This window comes from Procambarus clarkii, chromosome 61 (assembly GCF_040958095.1).
Source record: "Procambarus clarkii isolate CNS0578487 chromosome 61, FALCON_Pclarkii_2.0, whole genome shotgun sequence".
Taxonomy (NCBI): domain Eukaryota; kingdom Metazoa; phylum Arthropoda; class Malacostraca; order Decapoda; family Cambaridae; genus Procambarus; species Procambarus clarkii.
Window position 1 is genome coordinate 19,078,588 of NC_091210.1, and position 27,553 is coordinate 19,106,140.

Genomic DNA, 27,553 nt, shown 5'->3' on the forward strand with positions numbered 1-27,553 from the left:
TCTCTCTCTCTCTCTCTCTCTCTCTCTCTCTCTCTCTCTCTCTCCTGGGTTCCTGGGTTCTGGGTTCGACGAATGTTTCCTTTCACCTCATGCCTCTATTGATCTAGCAGTAAACAGGTACCCGGAGGTCAGGCAACTTGTCTGAGAAACATTCTATTCGTGTGAATGCAATCTATAAACTAGGCCTATAGGTTGCATAGACATAAGCCTTGGGGTCTTTAGAGGGGGTGGGGCGATTAGACGAAATTAGATGTACAAATTAATTACCTGCTTTTACGATATTTTATATATCTTTGACCCTGTACAGTGGGCCTTCTGATGATCCTAGTATGGGGGGGGACAGGGCCTTGAAATTATACACGAGTTTATGGTGAAATTAGTTTTCTTTCAATGCCCTTTAGCTGAACTTTTTCTATAATTCCTGAAAGTTAGGGGTAACTCAAGGAACATTGTACAATGTAAAAGTCGCCTAAATAATTCACTTTGTCATGGACATGAAGCCTCTGTGTGTATGTATGTATATATGTATAATTTGTATAGCCCTCCATAGATTTAATAGACCTCAATATATATATATATATATATATATATATATATATATATATATATATATATATATATATATATATATATATATATATATATATATACCGAGAAGCTGGGTATATATATACACTTCTCAATGTATATATTCCTGTGTGTGATCACCACATTCCCCTCAGTTATCGAAACTTCCCATAGATAACCATAGAATGATAACTATACACAGATATGTTTTAATAGTTTATTACAAAGAAAATGAATATATATATATATATATATATATATATATATATATATATATATATATATATATATATATATATATATATATATATATATATATAAGGAAGAAAAATAAATAAATAAATAAGACTATTACCTACACTACCTACAAACAGCTTGGCGAATCAAACTAGATTTGTTTAAATTGATAAGAAATTACTGTCATTTTCACAAGAAGTCAACATTCTGTAGATGAAAATGGCTATAAGGAATAGTTATGAGGCGTAGTATCTAGTTCTTGATGAAATGTTATCTTGTGAGAAGATGTTTGATATCTGACGATGAATGGCTCATGTGTCGTCTGTACCTCACTCTAGGAATCTAAAGATGGAGATCGAACACGTCGGGAACATAGCTTGACAGTCACCGTGAGAGCGTCCATACGCTTCAGCCTCTACATAGTCCTTCATCTCAGCCAGAGAAGTCGACAACGATGCCCTGGAAAGAGTCGAAGTTATCTCCTGGTCTCGTCGAGTCAATATAACTTACAGTAGAGATGCTGCACTGATAGTCGACTTGATCAATGTTATTGGATGACGGTTGGGTATCTGTCTGATGGTACGGAAATAGTGGATGATAGAGATAGAGATAGATAGGCGAGGGAGAGATGGGAATGAGTGGTTCTGCCCGAATGAGGGAACTAATTAACATGAGAACTCACATCTCACTCTCTTCTCATCTCTTTAGACTAACTTGCTTCAAAAAAATTCCTATAATCGTATATATCTTATCTAAAACCCGATAAGTATGAAATATTTATATTTTATATACATAAATTAAAAGGCCGTTCGCCAAATCGCTAAATTACCTAAGCAATAAAACTACTTTAACCAGTAATTAGGATTTTTTCCAATCCTCTCACTATGTTTCAATTGTAAATTCTAATTCTAAAAAAATCTAAAATTTACAATTCTAAACACTCAATTGTATTTTTAATTGTAATTATTTCTTTATGGACACTGGGTGAATTTTAATTTATGTTCCCAATATACTGTATAATTATTTTAAAAAGTTTTAATAAGAATTTTAATATTTAATGTGAATATATTAAATATTTTAATATTTAATATGAATTTTAATATTTAATTTTGGATTTCCTTAATAGTTATAGATAGGAGTGAACTGAGATTAAAAACACTGAACAACCGATAGCAACAGTCACTTATTAATGGTCAATGGTCCTGAAATAACGACCCATTACCCCTTAGATAAGGCCAATGACCCAATCCTGATATCATTCAACCCACATTAATAACCATTGACAAAGTAATAACAATGATAACCATTAAGATGATAACAAAGTAATAACCTCAAACGATAACCTAGGAGTGTTCACCCACCATGATCTAAGATAACACACAGTGTTATCTCTGGATGATTGAGTGATAGCACGAGCTACAGTAATGTTAAGGGGAGAGTTATATTGACCACTTAATAAAGTATGGGGTTAGTGACCCAGTACTCAAGTGAGGACGAGATTAGTGACCCAGTACTCAAGTAAGGACGGAATTAGTGACCCAGTACTCAAGTAAGGACGAGATTAGTGACCCAGTACTCAAGTAAGGACGAGATTAGTGACCCAGTACTCAATTGAGGACGGGATTAGTGACCCAGTACTCAAGTAAGGACGGAATTAGTGACCCTGTACTCAAGTGAGGACGAGATTAGTGACCCAGTACTCAAGTGAGGACGGGATTAGTGACCCAGTACTCAAGTAAGGACGGAATTAGTGACCCAGTACTCAAGTGAGGACGAGATTAGTGACCCAGTACTCAAGTGAGGACGGGATTAGTGACCCAGTACTCAAGTAAGGACGGAATTAGTGACCCAGTACTCAAGTGAGGACGGGATTAGTGACCCAGTACTCAAGTAAGGACGGAATTAGTGACCCAGTACTCAAGTGAGGACGAGATTAGTGACCCAGTACTCAAGTAAGGACGGAATTAGTGACCCAGTACTCAAGTGAGGACGAGATTAGTGACCCAGTACTCAAGTAAGGACGGAATTAGTGACCCAGTACTCAAATGAGGACGGGATTAGTGACCCAGTTCTCAAGTAAGGACGGAATTAGTGACCCAGTACTCAAGTGAGGACGAGATTAGTGACCCAGTACTCAAGTAAGGACGGAATTAGTGACCCAGTACTCAAGTGAGGACGAGATTAGTGACCCAGTACTCAAGTAAGGACGGAATTAGTGACCCAGTACTCAAATGAGGAAGGGATTAGTGACCCCAGTACTCAATTGAGGAAGGAATTAGTGACCCCAGTACTCAAGTGAGGAAGGGATTAGTGACCCCAGTACTCAAGTGAGGAAGGGATTAGTGACCCCAGTACTCAAATGAGGACGAGATTAGTGACCCAGTACTCAAGTGAAGACGAGATTAGTGACCCAGTACTCAAGTAAGGACGGAATTAGTGACCCAGTACTCAAATGAGGACGGGATTAGTGACCCAGTACTCAAGTAAGGACGGAATTAGTGACCCAGTACTCAAATGAGGAAGGGATTAGTGACCCCAGTACTCAATTGAGGAAGGGATTAGTGACCCCAGTACTCAATTGAGGAAGGGATTAGTGTCCCCAGTACTCAAGTGAGAACGGGATTTGTGTCCCAGTACTCAAGTAAGGAAGGGATTAGTGACCCAGTACTCAAGTGTGGAAGGGATTAGTGACCCCAGTACTCAAGGGAGGACGGGGTTAGTGACCCAGTACTCACGTAAGGATAGTAGTGATAACCTCTCCTAGCATACCAGCCCTTAGGAGGCTAGATTGAGATCCTTCACAGACAGCGCGCATTAGACAAGCCTTACCATCCATTCCAAACCTGTGAATAGGGTCTATTAGGTTATGGGAGTAGATAGTGTGTGTGTGTGTGTGTGTGTGTGTGTGTGTGTGTGTGTGTGTGTGTGTGTGTGTGTGTCTGTGTGTGTGTGTGTGTGTGTGTGTGTGTGTGTGTACCTGTATATCACCTGTATTTATTTGATAATCTTTCAGTGTATTGAAAACTTTATTATACAAGATATGTATATATATACATATGTATATGCAAATGAGCGTCACTCACTTGTTAAAGATCCCTTCCATGATTCCATATAGGCCTAAACGATCGTCGGCCTGGTTGATGTTTCGAGACAGATAGTCACTTTTTGCAGTGATGTTTGGCAGCGTAAATTCGTAGGGAACATCAATGGTAAAGGGGATGTCTGTAGAGAAGAATGGTAGCCAGAAACATATAGGATGTTATCTTGAGATGATTTCGGGGCTTTAGTGTCCCCGCGGCCCGGTCCTCGACCAGGCCTCCACCCCCAGGAAGCAGCCCGTGACAGCTGACTTAACTCCCAGATACCTATTTACTGCTAGGTAACAGGGGCATTCAGGGTGAAAGAAACTTTGCCCATTTGTTTCTGCCTCGTGCGGGAATCGAACCCGCGCCACAGAATTACGAGTCCTGCGCGCTATCCACCAGGCTACGAGGCCCCCTTAAATGGTTAACCAGAAACTTTCTTGAGTTGCAGATCTCTATACTCACACACAAGAGATATTAGAAGAGATAGCCACAGAGATATTAGAAAGAACTTTTTTAGTGTCAGAGTGGTTGACAAATGGAATGCATTAGGAAGTGATGTGGCGGAGGCTGACTCCATACACAGTTTCAAGTGTAGATATAATAAAGCCCAATAGGCTCAGGAATCTGTACACCTGTTGATTGACGGTTGAGAGGCGGGACCAAAGAGCCAGAGCTCAACCCCCGCAAGCACAACTAGGTGAGTTCAAGAGAAGTAAAATACCCAAGAAATAAAAGCCCTTTTTTCAAAAATATTATCCAATTTTAATTTTAATAATTCCAATAAAAAGTTGGCCAAAACATTAAATTTACAAATAAACATTGAAATGCAAAAAAAATTACTTTAATTTTCAACCACAAGCGAAGAAAACAACCCAGTCAAGAAAATGTATATATATATATATATATATATATATATATATATATATATATATATATATATATATATATATATATATATATATATATATATATATTTATATATATATATATATATATATATATATATATATATATATATATATATATATATATATATATATATATATATATATATATATTCTGGTTAGCATCGTAAATGTCTGGCCACGTCTGTGGTAGAAAATAATAAAAATTACTTACCGAGCCCTGAGGGAGCCTTAATAGGGATTTCAAAGTAGAACTCAGCTACAAACAAGCTACCTTCCGGCCATACGAGAACAGCTGACCGCTTCGACCTCTCCTTCTGCTGTCTATCCACTTCCGGAAGCTGTCCCGGAGGCCCAGAGAAGAAATAGAGGTCAAAGGTCACGAGTCATAATAGTACTTAAGACCAAGAGCCTCACAACGCCATTACGGGATCACCATAGCCCGTGCTACTTTCGAACTTTTGTTCTAAGTAGCTGAATCTAAAACAGCAACATCACAACACCACTTACGGGTTATTCATGCCCGTGCCACCTCTTGGGCCGACTTAATCAATCAATCAAAGTTGTTGAACATTTATACACTCAATTCACACGTCAGTAATGACTGAAAGTGGAGACATTTCGTACCATCCTGGACCAGGATAGACCGAAACGTTGTCACTTTCTTGGTGTATCTACTTTGCGAAACCTGTACATCTTTTCACAGTCATTTATCATTTATCAAGCTGTTAATGAGCTCCGAAGTTAACGAGGCTGTTTATACAAAATAATAACCATGTAATGGGAGATTTTCAAGCTCGTAAACTGTTTAGTGAATACAAACTAAGCCTCCATGATCGAGTCGGGCATCGTAAGAGACCTACAATGCTAAAGCAGACATCGTAAGCGACCTACCATGCTAAATCATATATCGTAAGTGACCTACCATGCTAAATCAGACATCGTAAGAGCCCTACCATGCTACATCAGACATCGTAAGAGACCTATCATGCTAAATAAGACATCGTAAGCGACCTACCATGCTAAATCAGACATCGTAAGCGACCTACCATGCCAAATCAAACATCGTAAGCACCTAGCATGCTACATCAGACATCGTAAGCGACCTACCATCCTAATCAGACATCGTAAACGACCTATCATGCTAAATCAAACATCGTAAGCGACCTACCATCCTACTCAGACATCGTATGCGACCTATCATACTAAATCAGACATCGTAAGCGACCTACCATGCTAAATCAGACATCGTAAGTGACCTACCAAGCTAAATAAAACATCGTAAGCGACCTACCATCCTAATCAGACATCGTAAGCGACCTACCAAGCTAAATAGGACATCGTAAGCGACCTACCATGCTAAATCAGACATCGTAAGTGACCTACCAAGCTAAATAAAACATCGTAAGCGACCTACCATCCTAATCAGACATCGTAAGCGACCTACCAAGCTAAATAGGACATCGTAAGCGACCTACCATGCTAAATCAGACATCGTAAGTGAGCTACCATCCTAATCAGACATCGTAAGCGACCTACCAAGCTAAATAGGACATCATAAGCGACCTACCATGCTAAATAGGACGTCGTAAGTGAGCTACCATCCTAATCAGACATCGTAAGCGACCTACCACACTAAATCAGACATCGTAAGACACCTACATTGCTCATCCGGGAGTCGAACGGCGTTTTCACCGGCAGATAAGGCTGGTTACCATCTATATAGAGAGCCAGGCCCCGTACGAGGCTGAGAGAGGCTCCTAGCAGGACTCCCAACATCTTCAGAAGGACTTCTGTGCCCACCATCTTCATCGCGAAGGACCTGATGACCTTCTTAGGGTCGCCCTTAGGGTCGTTAGGCAGTTTCACTTCTCTTCTCTCGCTGGTGAGAGAACCTACTGAAATGAATGTGGTTTTGCATGTAGGATAGTTACATTAATGTGGGTGACTGTAGGGATTACATTAATGTGGGTGATTGTAGGGATTACATTAATGTGGGTGATTGTAGGGATTACATTAATGTGGGTGATTGTAGGGATTACATTAATGTGGGTGATTGTAGGGATTACATTAATGTGGGTGATTGTAGGGATTACATTAATGTGGGTGATTGTAGGGATTACATTAATGTGGGTGATTGTAGGGATTACATTAATGTGGGTGATTGTAGACACTCAACCTCACCCATCTGAAAATAAAGAAACTGCGGACACCGGGAATCGAACGCCGACCCTGCTAGCAGCGATGCCATTAAAGCCTCGACACTGGTGCTATTGTTGATATAATACTGATTTAAACCCGGACCAGGATTCATTAAAAAAAAATTACCCAATCACTGACGAAACCGGTACATCTTTCCTCAGTCATGACTGCTTCGAAACTAGTATTCAGTGTAGTCAATGTAAACTAAGTCGCCATATTTACGGAAAGATGTACATGTTTCGTAACAGGATGAGTGAAGTGAAGCGTGATATAGGAAACTACATATTCCTCTGAGAATCCACCGGATTAACATTATGTATAATATGTGACCATTAACCTACTTTGGAGCTGAATACATATACATATATGTGGAAAAACCACATGTGAAAAATAGAGAATGCTTTCGGCTTAATTCGCCTTCATCAGAGCAAAGTAGAATGAAGGAATATGTTGTGATCGTTGATGTATATACATATATACATGTATGTATGTATGTATGTATGTATGTATGTATGTATGTATGTATGTATGTATGTATGTATGTATGTATGTATGTATGTATAAGTGCTGTATCATTTACCTATGGATGTTACTGTTGTTTAGAGAGGTTGGTAAGGCTAGAGTGAGTATAGGTCTGATGGCGTCTCACACTTCTGTCTTAATTACTCTAGCACATAATGAGCCCTGGAGCGTAGAGTACTTAGTGTCCTCTGGGAGTGGGGGATGCTACTGTCTGTCTGGCTGCTGTATTTGGGGTCTTTTTTGTATTTTGTAATGTTGTATTATGTTGGGGGATGTATTTTGTGTCTGGGTGTGTGTTTTTGGCTATCTGTTTCTCTCTCTCTCTCTCTCTCTCTCTCTCTCTCTCTCTCTCTCTCTCTCTCTCTCTCTCTCTCTCTCTCTCTCCATAACTGATAGATATTTTATCGCTAGGTGAACAGAGACATTAGGAAAGGACATGTGCCCAGTTGCTTCCGCTCTGTGCGGGGATTGAACCCGGGTCCCTCAGTTGTAAGCCAAGGATGTAGGCCACTATGCTACAGGTCTTCTTCAGGAGACCCAAGACGGTTTTCAGTCAATCACTCTAAAAACTAGACTCTAGAATTAGATTCGAAATGCATATATCGAATTTTAAATTCATTCTCTCTCTCTCTCTCTCTGTTAAAAAGTATTTATATTATTATTATTATTATTATTGGTATTATTAATATTATTGTAAGTAGTAGGAATACTTATTGTATATAATATGCTGGAGAAGAACAAGTCTGTAGAGTGACTCTATAGACCTGTCCCATTCCAATAGAGCTTGGAGACTAAACTATACACAGGAAGCCAGGTAATCTATAGTGATCAGGATCAAGAAAGGACCAAACGTAATCACAACGATTTTACAACGTCATTACGTCTGTATAACGTTAAAAAATTAATGTGGGTTATGTTTTGGCGATTTGAGGGTGAAGGCCGTTTGTGTTAACGTACCTCGTTGTTGGAGAGCAGTTGAGCTGTGTTTCTGGTGCTGTGAATGTCTATCAACAGCAGTCTGGGTTGATATGGATAGAAGCAAACTTGCTTGAAGCAATCTTCCAACGCCTCCTCAAGTCAATGGTCCCAGTATCACTTGTCAGAGCGAGTTCTGCGACGTGTCTTAACTATATTATTAAAGTTTTCTTGAATGACACTGTTCTCTGATGACTAGGTCATCTTGAGAGACGCAGGAGACAATCTCTGGACAATCTCTTCTCGCAGACACGAATGTTGCTTGATTTTCCTGTTGACAAACGCGGAATGTCGGCTTCCGGAAGTCCTTTTTTGGCGCCAAAACCGGGATATGTAAGTCGGACACGTTTCAGACCACAGAACGAAGATTTTTAATAATCTTCCGGATAAGTTACAGACTATTAGCTCATTTTCAGAGCGATCAGCAACTTTCCTTGTCGCAGACAAGGAGGATAAACTGGATAAACTTCATTGACGCGAAATGTTGTCAAAACTTTGTTGTTGTAACCGGGCGCCTCACTCCACTGAAAATATCAGTTGTCTCCTGAGCGACGCGGATGGAGGGGGTTTAGTGCGCGCGCCAGGATGGCGAATGGCTTACTAAGCCCCAGCAAGAATACTTTGATTAGGTCAGCAGCGAGGCTCTTCATGTCCTACTTTTTCCAACCATGGCGTAACGCAGCGAGAGGCAGGTCCGGAATGAGCTCATGTCCTAGATATATCTTCAAGAGGCCAAGGTCAGGTATGGAAAATATGTCACACATACACACACACCTGGAGAGACTATAATAGATTCTATAATTCTGACTGATGCTTCATAGATTCAAGAGGGAATTACCAGCCCATTTGACACCACTTAGTGGGCCAGTTAGAGGCTTAGGGCCCACGTAGGAATATCCCTGAATACATGGAACATATTTGCAGTAACAGTAAACATGAAAAGTTACAGACTTTGTACCATGAGGTACTGTGTAGTACTAAGTACCTTTTAGTACCACACAGTACCATCTTAGTACCAAGCTCATCGTCTTCCCTTCCATCTTCATATCATCAGGGTCTAGGGTACATTGAGCTAGTTACACGGGCTAATTGCCAGAAGTGAAATTCAGGTCACAATAAATCTTGTGAGATGTCTATATATATATATATATATATATATATATATATATATATATATATATATATATATATATATATATATATATGTGTATATCACGAAAATAAACACGTGATTAAGAATGTGACAATGTCAGACCACGAAGGAAAAATGAAACAGGAAATTTCCTTAAGTACTTTCGTATATTAAATACATCTTCAGAAGGTCCTTGACCTTCTGAAGATGTATTTAATATATATACATGCTCCAATATATATATATATATATTGGAGCATGTATTATTAAATGTAACCTAAAAGGTGAGGACAATGATTCTAACACGAACCTTAATCTCTATTTTCCTGACATTTATCTTCACTTGAGATTGGAAGTTGAAATATTAACTCTCCAAAATTCATTATTTCAATTTATATTCTTCAAGTATCAAACATTCCGGTTTGAAGATCTAACAAGTTAAACAACACCAGATCCGAGGTCAAAGGGTAGAGGACCTAAATGATTTTAACAGGTTCTAATAACATGGGGCCAGATTCACGAAGCAGTTACGCAAGCACTTACGAACGTGTACATCTTTCCTCAATCTTTGACGGCTTTGGTTACATTTATTAAACAGTTTACAAGCATGAAAACTTGCCAATCAACTGTTGTTATTGTTATAAACAGCCTCCTGGTGCTTCGGAGCTCATTAACTGTTTAATAATTGTAAACAAAGCCGCCAAAGATTGAGAAAGATGAACAGCTTCGTAAGTGCTTGCGTAACTGCTTCGTGAATCTGGCCCCAGCTTCGTTAGTAATTGCGTAACTGCTTCGTGAATCTGGCCTCATGGTTATAGCCAAGCAACCTCTGAAAGCTAATATTACGAAATTCCCTTCAAACAGACTACCCAACAGTACTCAAATCGAAAATTTGACATTAATAAATATCTTTTAAAACTGGGAATTTTAACGACAGGTAAAAATTTTGAGTTTTTACAAATTTCCTGAAAATTCTGTGATATAATTTGCTTGGAAAAGCATTTGATTCAAAGCACTTGCATAAAAAAATAATAATTTCAACATTAAATAATTTATTATGGGAACAAAGGTTAATTCAGTTATAATTGTTCTCAAATAATTAATGATTAAAAGTGACCGATATTTTTAATTTAAGGATTAAGTACTTAAGTGAAAAGTGTTGAGGGTGGCTTTTTGAATATTAGAAATATGTGAAATACTTGTCAAGAATATTTTGAAAAGTCTATCAACTTTTCAAGTCCATCAACTTTTCAAGTCCATCAACTTTTCAAGTCCATCAACTTTTCAGGTACATCAACTTTGCAAGTTCATCAACTTTTCAAGTCCATCAACTTTTCAAGTACATCAACTTTGCAAGTTCATCAACTTTTCAAGTCCATCAACTTTTCAAGTCCATCAACAAAACGAAAGACCAAAATTCCAATTCTGACTTCTTGCGAAGCTTCATGTAAGTCAGTCTCAAGCTGTAAGTCAATCTCAAGCTGTAAGTCAGTCTCAAGCTGTAAGTCAGTCTCAAGCTGTAAGTCAGTCTCAAGCTGTAAGTCAATTTCAAGCTCCTGACGTCACAACATCTGGGTCAATGACTTCGTGACCTTAATTAGAGCCAGAGACATCCCCCCCTCCCCCCTACCCCCTTCCTCCCCCCCCCCCCCTCCTACTCCTAACCCCCCTGTGCTAATTCCCAAACCGTTTCGTGCTCCTCTCAGACCTTAAAGATCCTCCCGCGTTCTCCGTAAATGATGCAACGGTTTCGCCTGCCACGTAAGAACCCAACCAGCCAATCCCATTTATCGAGGCTGAGGCATAGAAAACGTCCATTTTTACGCTGTTCTAATTTTTTTTATTAATGCATCGCGTTTTTAACGTATTTGGTCGACTCTGCGACAAAAGGGTGACGGGTTCGATTCTCGAATGGGACTAGATTTTAAGCACGTTTTGTTTTCCACCTGATGGCTCTGTTCACCTGGTGTTGATTAGCCAACAATATTTGCTTTCTTTCCTCCTGTTATCTCTTCACTATTCTGTCTCTGAATAAATTCATTTTAACATCTTTGTAACATAACATAATGTTAGAAATATCTAATATATCTAACATACTTGTGGCTCTTTTAGACACTTAGTTTCCACCTGTGTTGCCTTGCTAGTCTATCTCTTATCTCAGATAATCTATCATTTCGTATCCTGTCAATTCCAATTAGGATTTTTTATGTTAGAATCATGTCTCCACTCCTTTTTTTTTAATTATCTCAGTGATGGAGATTAAGTTCAGTTAGTCTAACCTCGTAACCCCATGCCACTTAGGTATTGGGCTAGTATGGTGATTAGTGGACCTCAGATATTTATACAATGTTCCCTGATTGTGCCTATGGCACCTATTCACTCGGATCTATTTTGTATTTCATACTAAGTCTTTCGCTCCATTAAATTGCAGATTGAATATTTGGGGTCTGACTTTCCAGTATCACCTTTGTAGTGAGTACATTTTGAGTGTTTTGAAAGGGTCGTGTATCAAATACATTTCATTTGCTTAGTAATCCTCAGCTTTCCTAAATTATTTCTAACATCTGACTAAGTTAGATGAGTCTGTGGATGCTTTTCTTGTCTACTGGGACTACACTTGAAGTTATGGAGATCCTAATGCTTCGTCTTGAAGACGATGAGTGTGTGTGTGTGTGTGTGTGTGTGTGTGTGTGTGTGTGTGTGTGTGTGTGTGTGTGTGTGTGTGTGTGTGTGTGTACTCACCTATTTGTACTCACCTATTTGTGCTTGCGGGGGTTGAGCTTTGGCTCTTTGTTCCCGCCTCTCAACTGTCAATCAACTGGTGTACAGATTCCTGAGCCTACTGGGCTCTATCATATCTACATTTAAAATTGTGTATGGAGTCAGCCTCCACCACATCACTGCCTAATGCATTCCATCCGTTAACTACTCGACTGTGTGTGTGTGTGTGTGTGTGTGTGTGTGTGTGTGTGTGTGTGTGTGTGTGTGTGTGTGTGTGTGTGTGTGTGTGTTAATGAGAGGCTCATCGGAAGCAGACATGATCTGCTCCATCTTGTCACAAGACAGTATTTCCAAAGGTCACTAAAGGTCACTCCCCCCCCCCCCCCTATATATGACCATCTCACCCTGTACCCCCAATTGGGTAGTTTCCACACACCCCTAACAACGCCCTCGCGAATGATAACGATGATAATTGATACGAGACTAATTAATACGAAACACATACACATTAACACACTTTGTGAAATTCCTCTGATATTCGTTTTCCCAAAGCATTTATATATATATATATATATATATATATATATATATATATATATATATATATATATATATATATATATATATATATATATATATATATATTTCCCATTGTGGCGACTTGAGGTTCGTCTAATGAGACATCATAACGAAGACGTTTGGGCAACTTATTTGGAGTTGCACAAACTTATTTAATTAAAATCTGTTGTTTGTGTGAATGAGTCAGCCAACTTCTACAACAATAACAACAACAATGGAGCCTTAGAGACGATTGTGCAAATTTCATGAGTAAACATTAATTGTTTATGAAAGGTGCCACCATGTGATTACTCCCTGGAGTGATTATCCTCCAGGGGTGTGAAGTACATGGAGGCAAGCCTGACGGCTGAGTGGAGAGAGCTCGGGATTCGTAGTTCTGAGGTTCCGGGTTCGATCCCCCGGTGAATGCGGAAACAGAGGGTCTTTCACCCCTGATGCGCCTGTTCATCTAGTATTAAATAGGTACCTGAGAGTTAGACAGCTGATACGGGCTGCTTCCTGGGGGTGTGTAACAAAAAGATGTGGTCGAGGACCGGGCCGCGGGGACGCTAAGCCCCGAAACCATCTCAAAATAACCTCAAGAAAAGAGTGGAAGCTAGCAAAGTACCTACATGAGGATTGTCAATAGGCAGTTCACAGAATCAATGGTTAGCAGTACTTTTCAAGGCTGAAAATGGTCCCAGACGGTCCAAAAAGGATCTATTTCTTTACCAGAAGTCTTTAAAATGTTTCAAAATAATTTATAGGTGCATGTTCTTCTATTCCACATTCCATAACATGGCATTAATTAACATTAAATCCCATTTACCAAGTGGTGCTCCATATACTTATTTTGTCCAGATCTTCTTGAAGGGCATGACACTCATCTAATCTTAAAGGATTGGATTAGATCTTAGATCTATAAGATCCGGGGGACCTTATATTGGAGTTAGTGAATAACAGGGCGAAATAGGGTTCCAGGGGAGGGTTGAATCAGTGGTTAACAGCACTTTCCAGGATCAAATAGGATTCCAGAAAGAGTTGAGCCTGTACCTGAAAGTAATTTCCAGGACCAGAAGCAGTTACAGAAAAGTTGGTGCCTGAAACTGCTCACAATGCTTTGCAACAACAGAGCAATTGACAGATTGGATGGGAGTTGAGGATTGACATCATCTATTCACAATCCAATATCTGAGATGAGTTCTGTGTGGCGGGGGGCGGTGACCCCCCCACCTCAGGGGGGGGGGGGTTAATAGACATGATGATGGATGATCCATTAGGTTCCTTGTCAATTCTCATGATTTTCTTGAAACGATTGGGCTCTAACACACATACTAAAGTTTGTGTGAAGGAATATATTGTAATATCTTGCTTGGCGCATGAATGTGAATGTAATTACCTAGGTGTAGTTACCTAGGTGTAGTTACCTAGGTGTAGTTACCTAAGTGTAGTTATAGGATGAGAGCTACGCTCGTGGTGTCCCGTCTTCCCAGCACTCTTTATCATATATGAATTCATATATATAATATATAAATTTATATTTGTCATATAAATAACGTACCATGTCATATAACATGTATTCAACTAGTTGTGCTTGCGGGGGTTGAACTTCGGTTCTTGGGTCCCGCCTCTCAACTGTCAATCAACCGGTGTACAGATTCACTTTACATTAGAATAGAATAGAATATTAGAATAGAACATTAGAATAGATAGAAAGATGGAAAAATCATTTTGATATATAATCTATCAATTCTAGTGGGGAGGGGGGGGGGAGTACCCGGCATTGCCCAGGTCTATCTCCCATCTATCCATCTATCTAGCTATCTATCTAGCTATATATATCCAGTATCTCATCTTCCCTGTACAAGCTGCTAGGGCTTAGACATATGCTAATATATATGTAGCAATATATGTGACAATACACATGTTAATAAACATAGTAATACATGTACTAACTAGTGTAGAGGAGAAGCAGATCTCAAGCCTCTCCTCTCAAGGTGTTTCCACGAAAACACTGAGAAAATTAACACTTACAAGACAACATCATGAGTCCTAAAGATCTCAGTTGAAAACAACTCAAGAATCTAGGTTAGAAATATTTTTATCTTCCACGTTTTGGGTGGTTTTGATCTAAAAGGGAACTGTTCTAAATGTTCTAAATTGTTCTAATTGTTCTAAATTGTTCTAAACTGTTCTAAACTGTTCTAAATGTTCTAAACTGTTCTAAATGTTCTAAACTGTTCTAAACTGTTCTAAACTGTTCTAAATGTTCTAAACTGATCTAAATGTTCTAAACTGTTCTAAATGTTCTAAACTGTTCTGAATATTCTAAACTGTTCTAAATGTTCTAAACTGTTCTAAATGTTCTAAACTGTTCAAAATGTTCTAAACTGTTCTAATTCTTCTAAACTGTTCTAATTCTTCTAAACTGTTCTAAATGTTCTAAATTGTTCTAAATGTTCTTAATTGTTCTAAATGTTCTGAACTGTTCTAATTGTTCTAAACTGTTCTAATTGTTCTAAACTGTTCTAATTGTTCTAAACTGTTCTAAACTGTTCTAAACTGTTCTAAATGTTCTAAACTGTTGTAAACGTTCTAAACTATTCTAAATGTTCTAAACTGTTCTAAATGTTCTAAACTGTTCTAAATGTTCTAAACTGTTCTAAATGTTCTAAACTGTTCTAAATGTTCTAAACTGTTCTGAATATTCTAAACTGTTCTAAATGTTCTAAACTGTTCTAAATGTTCTAAACTGTTCTAAATGTTCTAAACTGTTCTAAATGTTCTAAACTGATCTAAATGTTCTAAACTGTTCTAAATGTTCTAAACTGTTCTGAATATTCTAAACTGTTCTAAATGTTCTAAACTGTTCTAAATGTTCTAAACTGATCTAAATGTTCTAAACTGTTCTAAATGTTCTAAACTGTTCTGAATATTCTAAACTGTTCTAAATGTTCTAAACTGTTCTAAATGTTCTAAACTGTTCAAAATGTTCTAAACTGTTCTAATTCTTCTAAACTGTTCTAATTCTTCTAAACTGTTCTAAATGTTCTAAACTGTTCTAAATGTTCTAAACTGATCTAAATGTTCTGAACTGTTCTAATTGTTCTAAACTGTTCTAATTGTTCTAAACTGTTGTAAACGTTCTAAACTGTTCTAAATGTTCTAAACTGATCTAAATGTTCTGAACTGTTCTAATTGTTCTAAACTGTTCTAAATGTTCTAAACTGTTCTAAATGTTCTAAACTGTTCTAAATGTTCTAAACTGTTGTAAACGTTCTAAACTATTCTAAATGTTCTAAACTGTTCAAAATGTTCTTAACTGTTCTAAATGTTCTAAAGTGAACGAAAATATGTTCACTATACTCCTGTAGCATGAATCGAAATAGGATTTATCCTGAAGAGGTATGAGACATGGTGCTCTAAATGAGGCTAAGACTTTATGAAGATTAGGATTTAGGATTAAGGGACTTTATGGTAATTAAGAGTTAGGATTAACGGACTTTATGGTAGTTAAGAGTTAGGATTAACGGACTTTATGGTAGTTAAGAGTTAGGATTAACGGACTTTATGGTAGTTAAGAGTTAGGATTAAGGGACTTTATGGTAGTTTAGAGTCAGGATTAAGGGACTTTATGGTAGTTTAGAGTCAGGATTAAGGGACTTTATGGTAATTAAGAGTTAGGATTAAGGGACTTTATGGTAGTTAAGAGTTAGGATTAAGGGACTTTATGGTAGTTAAGACTTAGGATTAAGGGCCTTTATGGTAATTAAGACTTAGGATTGAGGAACTTTATGGTAGTTAAGAGTTAAGATTGGGGGATTCTAAGATGTCTCTTGAGAAAACAAATTAAAGTGTCTCCATACTTATCGAGGTCCTCTTAGGCTAATGGTCAACCTTTCCCATGCGGAATGCAAACCACAATAGTGGCATGACTCTCAAGAACTATACACACACCGCTAGGTGAAAAGGTGCATTTGGAAACGTGGCGCAGACCTACAAGGGGAATCGAACTTCTAAGCAATGGTGCCCAACCGCCTGGACGGTCGGGGATTGAACGCCGACCTGCATGAAGCGAGACCGTCGCTCTACCGTCTACCCCAAGTGGTTAAGCCACTAACTAAGAAGTCTCTTTCTCTTTCCAAACGGTGGCTTGAAGTTTCTAACTCAGACACCCGTATAACCTAGCATCTTAGTTGGTTGGCGTTCGATCCCCGATGATACAAGTGGTTGGAACATACTATCCAACGCTCCTAGTATGTCTCATATCCTTATCCTTAACAGTGAGCTACAGTCATCAATAAATCAGCAGTTATCCCAATTATCCACATATTCAGACATTCACTACGTCCTAAATTGCGATTCACTTCCTGGGTGAATCAGATCAAGAAAATGCGGAACACCAGGAAGAACATAGTTAAAAAGACTTTTTCTTAGAAAGTTAAACAGTGCGCCAAGATGCACTTATTAAGAAGGCACAACGCAGGAGACAGAGTGAAGGAACTCAGGGTAAGTGCCAAGCATTAAAGATTAAAAATAAAGACAAATAAAGAAGGCCTATAAGAGGGAGGAGGCCTATAGGAGGAAGGAGGCCTATAAGAGGAAGGAGGCCTATAAGAAGGAGGCCTATACGAGGGAGGAGGCCTATAAGAGGAAGGAGGCCTATAAGAGGAAGGAGGCCTATAAGAGGAAGGAGGCCTATAAGAAGGAGGAGGCCTATAAGAGGAAGGAGGCCTATAAGAGGAAGGAGGCCTATAAGAAGGAGGAGGCCTATAAGAGGAAGGAGGCCTATAAGAAGGAGGAGGCCTATAAGAGGAAGGAGGCCTATAAGAGGAAGGAGGCCTATAAGAAGGAGGAGGCCTATAAGAGGAAGGAGGCCTATAAGAAGGAGGAGGCCTATAAGAGGAAGGAGACCTATAAGAAGGAGGAGGCCTATAAGAGGAAGGAGGCCTATAAGAAGGAGGAGGCCTATAAGAGGGAGGAGGCCTATAAGAAGGAGGAGGCCTATAAGAGGAAGGAGGCCTATAAGAAGGAGGAGGCCTATAAGAGGAAGGAGGCCTATAAGAGGAAGGAGGCCTATAAGAAGGAGGAGGCCTATAAGAGGAAGGAGGCCAATAAGAGGAAGGAGGCCTATAAGGAGGAGGCCTATAAGAGGAAGGAGGCCTATAAGAAGGAGGAGGCCTATAAGAGGGAGGAGGCCTATAAGAGGAAGGAGGCCTATAAGAAGGAGGAGGCCTATAAGAGGAAGGAGGCCTATAAGAGGGAGGAGGCCTATAAGAGGAAGGAGGCCTATAAGAAGGAGGAGGCCTATAAGAGGAAGGAGGCCTATAAGAAGGAGGAGGCCTATAAGAGGAAGGAGGCCTATAAGAGGAAGGAGGCCTATAAGAAGGAGGAGGCCTATAAGAGGAAGGAGGCCTATAAGAGGAAGGAGGCCTATAAGAGGAAGGAGGCCTATACGAGGGAGAGAATCCATACAATGAAACACCAATATATATCCACACTAACTTATTCATATATATCATTTAGATATATATCTAAATCTATAGATTTATATTTCTCGTCATTTAGAAAAGATCATTATCATTTATATGTTCATTTAGAAAATCAAATATTTTCATTTAAAACTCATATATTTATTTAGAAAAGCAAATATTTTCATGTTAAAAATCATATTTTTATTTAGGAAATCTAATATTTTCATTTAGAAAATCATTTATTTTTATTTAGAAAATCATATATATTTAGAAAATCATATATTTTCATTTAGAAAATCATTTATTTATTTATAAATTCATATATCTTCATTTAATAAATTATGTCTAGCCTACGCTTAAAACAATGCAGGGATCCAATGCCCATAACATTACCCGGTAATGATACTGTGTAACCACCTAATACTGTGTAGTTACGAGGTAAATAAGTCTATGTATCATTAACTATGTATTTACTTTCCTGAATAAAATTGACTTAACTATTCTCAAACACACTAGTGTTTTCGAGAGTATTGGGCAAGCTGCCCACTTGGGTATCTGGGTATGTGGAAGTGGGTACTGGGTAGGGGGTACTAGGGCCGTGCCCGTGGGCACTGAGGCACCAGGGTATAACTTGGTGCGTCTGGAGGAATTGGGCAGATATATCTTTACCGGCAGTCAACGCGCCAGCATTTCCCTTCGGAAGATTTTCGGTCAAAAACCTGTTTTCTAACCCCTGCTGTTCTACGTGTTTCCGGCCAATCTTTCGGCCAAGGGTTAGGCCATCGTCAGACAGGTTAGTTTTATCCTAACTGTTAAACTGTGTCGTTGCGATAGCAGTTCTCAGTGTGGGAGGAGCGGCAGGTGTGGACAAATGATTCTATTCATGATTGATTGGCCAAATGGGATTATGCCTGAAAGTTGGATTATATAGTGTACGGCTGGCATTGGGATGGTTGAAGACCAGAGCCTATAGGACCCGTGCTGTTCCTAACCTAACCTAACCTAACCTAACCTAACCTATAAAAAATAAAGACTAAACTGAGGAAACTAAACTTAACGATACTATACAAAAAAGAGCATAGAGGGGGGATATAATCCAGATATAGAAAATACTCAGCGAAATCGACTTGATTTCTTGAAAATGGCCAGTTGGGGTCTTTGGAATTGCTAATATTTCCTAAAGCATTAACTTTAAACCCACACTGACCAGTCCATGTCGGCCCCGAACCCAACACCAATCCCCCTGCAAATTCTGGTGACAGACAGACATTTTCTCATATAGTATAGTATATATTAGTATAATGTATACTATTAGTGTATACTTATATACTAATAATGTCACCTTCTATAAATATGTACAATTCCAATGACCATACATACGCTAAGTGCATTAATTGAACAGTAATTATTGTAATAATTGAACAGTAATTATTGCACTAATTGAACAGTAATTATTGCACTAATTGAACAGTAATTATTGCACTAATTGAACAGTAATTATTGCATCTCCATAAGATTCAAATCAAGATACGAAAATATACTCGCAAATATTATACATAAACCGTAAATCTGAACCAATCGAACAGACAGATAATCCTGTCTGCTCGATTGGTCCGTCTAGCGTAGAATGATGAGGTTAATCCCCTAAAATAAAAAAAATAAAAACCTGTTATATGAAAAAAGATTGTCAAAACTTTAATTACATTCTCAAAAAAGGCAAAGACTTTACACACAGAGATCACACTAACGTGATGCATCAAATGAACGTCTGGGATGCTCTCGGACGCAGGTTCGAATCCTCGTCACGGCCCTTGTGGATTTGTTCAAAGGCAAAGAGTTAGGGATGACATGATAGAGGATTACAAGTGGGTGAGATTATATATATATATATATATATATATATATATATATATATATATATATATATATATATATATATATATATATATATATATATATATATATATATGTGTGTGTGTGTGTGGTTATGTGACCAGGCAATTATGTGATATGTTACAAGGCACTGATTAATCAGCCTATTAGGCAGGCACTGAAGCATTTACACTGCCAAGTATTCAAGCCCATTATTATTAAAATTAATTTTTTTCCGAGTCCCTCAGATTGTTTACACTTGAACCTGATTAAATGAGTGAGACAACGCACTCAAAAGTGCACGTGCGTGTCAGAGAGAGAGAGCCTCACACACACTCTTATGCCCCACCCACAGCATAGTTACAATGACTCATACATCTGGCATGGAAGCTTACACACACACACCTGAACTGGCCAGCTCCCAAGGGTGCCCAAAAGGTTCTACTACGACCACTACAGGGCGTAGTAGTACTCTATCACCCTGGCTACTGACTCCTACGCTACCTGCCATTCCTAACCTTGCCAACAACCTCTTCCTTGCTGGCAAGAGTTCACTGGTTATTTACGCAATCACAAAATAAAAAAAATCAACATTGACACTAATTAAACAATAATAAATGTCATGATAGTATTAACAGAAACAACTATTTATGTCGAAGAAATAGGATGTGTGTTTGTGTATCTGTTTGTTTGTTTAATTGTCTGATTGGATAAGTTTGGAGGTCAGACGATTACAATCCTCTTGACGGAACTTTTCTTGATTGAATTGTGATTGTCAGAAACCCTTTAAACTGTTTAATAAATGTCAACACAGCCGTTGTGATTAAGGGAAGATGTAAAGGTTTCGTAACTGGATGGGTGTAACTACTTAGTGAATACTGGTCCACATTCTGTATCTTTTTTCCTTGTGCTTGCATTAAGAACTTAAGAACATAAGAATGACGGTAACTACAGAAGGCCTATTGGCACATACGAAGCAGCTCCTATTTATATCCCCCCAATCCCACTCATATATTTGTCTAACCTACGCTTGAAACAATCAAGGGATCCTATTTCAATTATGTTACGCGGTAATTGGTTCCACAAATCAACAACCCTCTTATCAAACCAGTATTTACCCAGATCATTCTTAAATCAAAACTCATCCAATTTACACCCATTGTATCGTGTTCTGTCTTGTGTTGATATTTTTAATACCCTGTGCAGATGATATATATATATATATATATATATATATATATATATATATATATATATATATATATATATATATATATATATATATATATATATATATATATATAACGCCTTACCCCCTGAAGGATTCGAACCTAGACAGCCTGGGCTCCACGCATCTTAGCGTATCCATTACTTAACCAGCTAAACTACATTGACTGTTCAGTCTAACTATTGATTCTGGATACGCCAAGGTGCATGGTGCCCTGGCTGTCTGGGTTCGAATCCCTCAGGGGTAAGGAGTTTCCGGTTTAATTTATATATAATCTGTGTAAGATTAACTTTATTTTTGTTTATCTACCCATTTTGACACAGATATATATGGAGAATAACCTAGAAGATGGTTTACTGCTGTTGAAGTCTTGTTTGGATTCACCTCAATCACGCAATGAACCTCTCTCCTATCAAGGAAATGCTTCCAAGCCTCGACCCACGACCACATTCGCCGATCATCTTGTACGGGAGCACCGTCTGTGGAACCGCTCAGAAGTCCTGCGTTCAGACTATCCTGATGGGAATTGTGAGACAGGAAGAGGTCCGAGGCACGGTGCGGTGGAGATCAGGTTCAGTAACTGCTTGGGTCGATATCTGGTAGCTAGTCGAGACATAGCCGCCGGGGAAGTGGTTCTCCAGGAAGAACCATTGTTGATAGTTCCGAAGGCTGGTTCAGAACCTACTTGCCTAGCCTGTTTGAAGGTGCTGGCAAGCGATTGGAATGGCTGTGAGGAATGTGGTGGTCCTGTATGCAGTCAGGATTGTGGTGGACCTCATCATGCGTCGCAGGAATGCAATTTAATCCGTCGCATGGGATTTAAACACTCCTCTCACCGTGAAAGTCATATCAAAGAACTCAATATCATTTTAGGACCTCTGAGAGCCCTTCTCTTGATTCAGGAATCACCACCTGCAAAGGAACTATTTTTTGCTTTGCAGAGTCACGAGGAGAAGCGGAAGAAGATGCAGATTGGCTCCGTCGTGATGGAACATATAGTCAAGGTACTCCACACCCGACTGGGTCTGGAAGTGGAATCTGAACTCGTTCACCGCGTGTGTGGAGTGTTGGACACGAATTCCTTCGACGTCCCTCTGGATAATGATCAAAGAGGACGTGCTATTTTCATCGTATCTTCAATGATGAATCATTCTTGCGTGCCCAACGTCCAGCGATGGTATTTTAATGGAGATTTGATAGTACGGGCCTCTGTGGATATTGCAAAAGGCGCTCCGATACTAATCAACTATACCCAGTGCCTTTGGGGCACTCGCGCGCGCGAGGCACATTTAATAGGTTGCAAAATGTTTATCTGCAAGTGCCAGCGATGTTTAGATCCAACAGAACTGGGTTCCCATATGAGTTCCATTCCTTGCCCTGAGTGCCAAGTTCTTATGGTGCCACCAGCTGGCTGTCAGAGGTCCTGGACGTGCCTCTCTTGCGGGAAGAGTACAGATCCGATGGCTATCGAGTCTATGGTTGGAGCCGGTGCTGTGGCTCTGAGACGTCTTCCAAGAGATGACCCATCAGCTATTAAGACAGTGCTGTCGCATCTGAGCCGTCTCTTAGGTCAAGGCCACTTTATCGTCTGCCAGATCAAGTATGCTTTAATTCAAGCCATTATGAGTCTTCCATTGCAAGGTATTCCCCTTATCTTGCATGCAATTATCATTGAAAATAATTATAATTGCATTGAAATATTAAACGAATTATACCTTCGTTTGATAAAATCACTAATATGTTGCATTGTGGATTTAACTACACAACATAATTCTTCCAGAGAACAAGAAATACTAAAAATTCATTTCTTCTTCAGAGGTAGATTCGACAGACTTGATTAAAGTCTTGGAACTTACCAGGGAACTCCTCAAGTTAGCTTCAATCGTTGAACCTGGACTTACACGATTTAGAGGTAAGTCTAAACTAACCTCTAAACTAATTAGAGGTCTAATTATCCACAATGCAGTCTGTGTTTTGGGGAATTATATTGAAAGATTTATGTTGGATCAACTTGATTACATTGAGTGCCTTCCTTTAGGTAACTTTGAGATTGTTTATAGATTATATATATAAAACGTACATACTCCACACATTCACGTACACACACATACACACAACTACTCCGACACTATTATTTTTTTTAGTGTGAGAGTAGTTGACAAATGAAATGTATTAGGCTGTGATGTGGTGGAGGCTGACTCCATACACAGTTTCAAGTGTAGATATGATAGAGTCCAGTAGGCTCAGGAACCTGTACACCAGTTGATTGACAGTTGAGAGGCGGGACCAAAGAGCCAAAGCTCAACCCCCGCAAGCACAACTAGATGAGTACACACACACACACACAAACACCCTACATATATGGCTATTTCCTGATGAACAAGATACAGTAAACACTAATTGTATGGACGTATATGTAATCCATATACATGGATTACAGATATACAATTTATATATATGTATATATATCTGACAGCATAGGCTTTCTATGCTTCTAACTATTTTCTTAGTGTCGGAATTAAGAAGAGCAATAAAATTGCCGAAATTCATAGCAAAAAAAATATGTTAGGAACTGGTTTCTTTACCATGTTAGGTTTGGTTAGGTTAGATTAGGCTGGGTTGAATTAGTTTAGCATAGCTTAGATAAGGCTAGGCTAGGTTAGGTTAGATTTGCTTAGGTTAGATTAAGTTAGAGTAGATTAGATTAGGTTACGTTAGATTTGGTTATGTTGCTGTAAATTAGGTTAGGTTTGGTTAGGTTCTTAGGTCCGATTAGGTTAGGCTAGGTTAGATTAGGTTAGGTTAGATTTGATCAGGTTAGGTTAGGTTAGGTTAGGTTAGATTAGGTTAGGTTAGGTTAGATTTGATCAAGTTAAGTTAGATTAGGTTAGGTTAGGTTAAATTAGGTTAGGTTAGATTAGGTTAGGTTGCGTTAGATTAGGTTAGGTTAGGTTAGATTAGGTTAGGTTAGAATAGGTTAGGTTAGGTTAGGTTAGATTTGATCAAGTTAAGTTAGATTAGGTTAGATTGGGGTAGGTTAGGGTAGGTTAGGTTTGTTAGGTCAGATTAGGTTAGGATCTCTTTCCTTATATCAAAGTTCAATAATAATAAACTTTTGATCTTCAGGCTTGCTGTTGCTGGAGCAAATACGAGCCTCGTACGAGTTACTGGAACGAGCCCAAGGGGCTGACGTAGCTGCTGACGTAGCTGCTGACGTAGAGGCTGACGTAGGAGACGTCAAGGAAAGCGTAGAAGTCAACAGGTTCGAATCCAACGCTCCCTTCTCTCGATTCACACACAAAGTCAAGGTATACCTCCTTAAACCTATCCACCGTCCAAAATTATTCAATTTGTGTTTGAGAAAATACTAGTTCTCCTTGAAACAGTAGACAGTAGACTTCTTGAGACAGTAGACAGTAGACTTCTTGAGACAGTAGACAGTAGACTTCTTGAGACAGTAGACAGTAGACTTCTTGAGACAGTAGACAGTAGACTTCTTGAGACAGTAGACAGTAGACAGTAGACTTCTTGAGACAGTAGACAGTAGACTTCTTAAGACAGTAGACAGTAGACTTCTTGAGACAGTAGACAGTAGACTTCTTGAGACAGTAGACAGTAGACTTCTTGAGACAGTAGACAGTAGACTTCTTGAGACAGTAGACAGTAGACTTCTTGAGACAGTAGACAGTAGACTTCTTGAGACAGTAGACAGTAGACTTCTTGAGACAGTAGACAGTAGACTTCTTGAGACATCCGTCTTCTTCTGGTGTTGGCAGGTGATGCTGTCTCTGGTGGCAGATTGTGAGTGCCTTTTGCAGTACGACCCTCGTCTTCCTGAGGTGATCCAGCTCTCTCAACGGCTTCAGAGTCTTCTCTAACTCCATGTTCATCTGCTAGAGGGTGATTCCGTTTTGCTAATTCCTGCTGCATCTTCGACAGTTCGATCCGCACCTGCCGGAGGGGATCCGGCTCAGCGAACACCAAATTTCTGAGTGATATTGGGCTCTGTCATATCTACACTTGAAACTGTGTGTGGAGTCAGCCTCCATCACATCACTTCCTAATGCATATGTGTGTGTGTGTGTGTGTTTGTGTGGGTGGGTGGATGTGTGTGTGTGTGTAGTCACCTAGTTGTGTTTGCGGGGGTTGAGCTCTGGCTCTTTGGTCCCGCCTCTCAACCGTCAATCAACAGGTGTACAGGTTCCTGAGCCTACTGGGCTCTATCATATCTACACTTGAAACTGTGTGTGTGTGTGTGTGTGTGTGTGTACTCACCTATTTGTACTCATCTAGTTGTGGTTGCGGGGGTTGAGCTCTGGCTCTTTGGTCCCGCCCTCAACCGTCAATCAACAGGTGTACAGGTTCCTGAGCCTACTGGGCTCTATCATATTTACACTTGAAACTGTGTGTGTGTGTGTGTGTGTGTGTGTGTGTGTGTGTGTGTGTGTGTGTGTGTATGTGTATGTGTGTGTGTGTGTGTGTGTGTGTGTGTGTGTGTGTGTGTGTGTGTGTGTGTGTGTGTGGATGTTATGCCCAGCACTATGAGGGATTCATTTAATGTCGTCCCTGTGTTTGTCGTCTTGTAATAATTTAGCGGATTGCTCAAATTATATGCTCAACACTTACTTTAAGGTAACTTTATATATTACATTTTATATTGAATGAAGAGCTCTCTTAACCAAAATGTTCCAGTTTGACCTATATACTCATCATGTCTTTACGATGAATCTGATGGCCACAGGCAGCTGATGACAACCTCTGATGAGTTTCTAATCGAGTTGATCAGACCACACACTAGAAGGTGAAGGGACGATGACGTTTCGGTCCGTCCTGGACCATTCTGCAGTCGATTGTCGACTTGAGAATGGTCCAGGACGGACCGAAACGTCGTCGTCCCTTCACCTTCTAGTGTGTGGTCTGGTCAACTTACTTCAGCCCCGTTATTGTGACTCCTAAAGAGGTATGAGCCTATAAGCCTAACGTGTATGAATACACGCTGGCTTCCTGTCCCCCGTCTCAGTGAATTCAAATTATTAAAAAAAATGTGAATCACTTTAACTCTATAACTTCTCAGTATTTCTTTCAACTTTCTTTTTATATTTTTATATATTGTGTCTCCTTGAATTATATATTATATATATATAATTATATATATATTATTATATTATATATATATATTATAAATATATTATTATATATTATATTATATAATTATATATTATATATATATTATTTGGTTCTTTATTAATGTACATTATAGTTTTCAAACTTTATTTCAATTAATAATAATTATAATGATAAAAAAAAATGTGTTCAAATCGTTTGAATTGATTTATTCAATTCAATTATTTATTAATAATTTAATTAATAAAAAAGGATTTGTTTTCAAGTTTCTATCTTTCAATGTGACGCATTTCAGTATAGGCCTGAGGTTTCGGGTTCGATCCCCGGTGGAGGCGGAAACAAACGGGCAAAATGTTTCTTTAACCCTGATGCCCCTGTTCATCTAGCAGCTGTCTAACTCCCTAGGTACCTGGGTGTTAGACAGCTGCTACGGGCTGCTTCCTGGGGGTGGAGGCCTGGTCGAGGACCGGGCCGCGGGGACACTAAGCCCCGAAATCATCTTAAGATAACCTCAAGATAACCTCTGCAATTCTTGTAGGTTTATTTTACATTAAAATAAATTTATTCTTCTGAAGAGTTCCAATGACGAAAAATATGTAGAGAAATTATTAAAAATTTACAAAAGAATATTCGATTTTTTTAATCGATACTTTTAAGTTAGATCAAATATTTCCTTGTAAAATTTTCCAGTTATGAGTATTAAACTTCCAAACAAAATTTCATGGTATTATTTCCCTATTTGCAACACATATTTATTATTTATTTATTTATGCATATACAAGAATGTACATAAGGAATGTGAGGATACAAATATGGTAATTACAGTCTTGTAAAGCCACTAGCACGTGCAGCGTTTCGGGCAGAAACGGGCAGAAACGGGCAGAAACGAGCAGAAACGGGCAGAAACGGGCAGAAACGGACAGAAACGGGCAGAAACAGGCAGAAACGGG

The 27,553-nt window shown here is 39.0% G+C and overlaps 3 protein-coding genes across 4 annotated transcripts; 2 read left to right on the forward strand and 1 right to left on the reverse strand.

Moving 5' to 3' along the window:
• Positions 1 to 953: 953 nt before the first annotated feature.
• On the reverse strand, positions 954 to 6,892 carry LOC123774306 (uncharacterized). Its single transcript, XM_045768458.2, has 5 exons — positions 6,458 to 6,892; positions 5,010 to 5,136; positions 3,888 to 4,026; positions 3,540 to 3,647; positions 954 to 1,263 (listed from the first exon to the last, which is right to left on the reverse strand). The coding sequence occupies exons 1-5, from the start codon at positions 6,605 to 6,607 to the stop codon at positions 1,134 to 1,136; spliced, it is 654 nt and encodes a 217-aa protein (XP_045624414.2). The 5' UTR covers positions 6,608 to 6,892; the 3' UTR covers positions 954 to 1,133.
• Positions 6,893 to 9,453: 2,561 nt separating this feature from the next.
• On the forward strand, positions 9,454 to 19,270 carry LOC138354151 (uncharacterized). The gene is made up of 4 exons (XM_069308039.1): positions 9,454 to 9,458; positions 10,915 to 11,073; positions 17,448 to 18,354; positions 19,214 to 19,270. Exons 1-4 carry the CDS (start codon positions 9,454 to 9,456, stop codon positions 19,268 to 19,270), a joined length of 1,128 nt encoding a protein of 375 aa, XP_069164140.1.
• Positions 19,048 to 27,260, forward strand: LOC123774447 (SET domain-containing protein SmydA-8). Of its 2 annotated transcripts, none has more exons than XM_069307958.1 (5): positions 19,048 to 19,172; positions 21,803 to 23,120; positions 23,296 to 23,391; positions 24,606 to 24,787; positions 26,899 to 27,260. In XM_069307958.1, the coding sequence occupies exons 2-5, from the start codon at positions 21,809 to 21,811 to the stop codon at positions 26,998 to 27,000; spliced, it is 1,692 nt and encodes a 563-aa protein (XP_069164059.1). In that variant the 5' UTR covers positions 19,048 to 19,172; positions 21,803 to 21,808; the 3' UTR covers positions 27,001 to 27,260. The 2 variants fall into 2 exon arrangements, with proteins under 2 accessions (XP_069164059.1, XP_045624740.2); XM_045768784.2 differs by lacking the exon at positions 26,899 to 27,260 and adding an exon at positions 25,256 to 26,317.
• Positions 27,261 to 27,553: the final 293 nt, after the last annotated feature.

Bases quoted from the DNA above. Each gene is read 5' to 3' on its own strand.
- LOC138354151 (XM_069308039.1), top strand. The intron at 11,074-17,447 runs GTAAGTCAGTCT...TTAAAAATAAAG, and splicing joins GACTTCTTGCGAAGCTTCAT to ACAAATAAAGAAGGCCTATA. The intron at 18,355-19,213 runs GCCTATACGAGG...TCGTTGCGATAG, and splicing joins AGGCCTATAAGAGGAAGGAG to CAGTTCTCAGTGTGGGAGGA.
- LOC123774306 (XM_045768458.2), bottom strand. From the start codon at position 6,607: ATGAAGATGGTGGGCACAGAAGTCCTTCTGAAGATGTTGGGAGTCCTG. The intron at 4,027-5,009 runs GTAAGTAATTTT...TCTTCTCTACAG, and splicing joins TAAGGCTCCCTCAGGGCTCG to ACATCCCCTTTACCATTGAT. The intron at 3,648-3,887 runs GTGAGTGACGCT...CCCTATTCACAG, and splicing joins ATGGAAGGGATCTTTAACAA to GTTTGGAATGGATGGTAAGG.
- LOC123774447 (XM_069307958.1), top strand. From the start codon at position 21,809: ATGGAGAATAACCTAGAAGATGGTTTACTGCTGTTGAAGTCTTGTTTG. The intron at 23,121-23,295 runs GTATTCCCCTTA...TTTCTTCTTCAG, and splicing joins TATGAGTCTTCCATTGCAAG to AGGTAGATTCGACAGACTTG. The intron at 24,788-26,898 runs GTATACCTCCTT...GACGCATTTCAG, and splicing joins GATTCACACACAAAGTCAAG to TATAGGCCTGAGGTTTCGGG.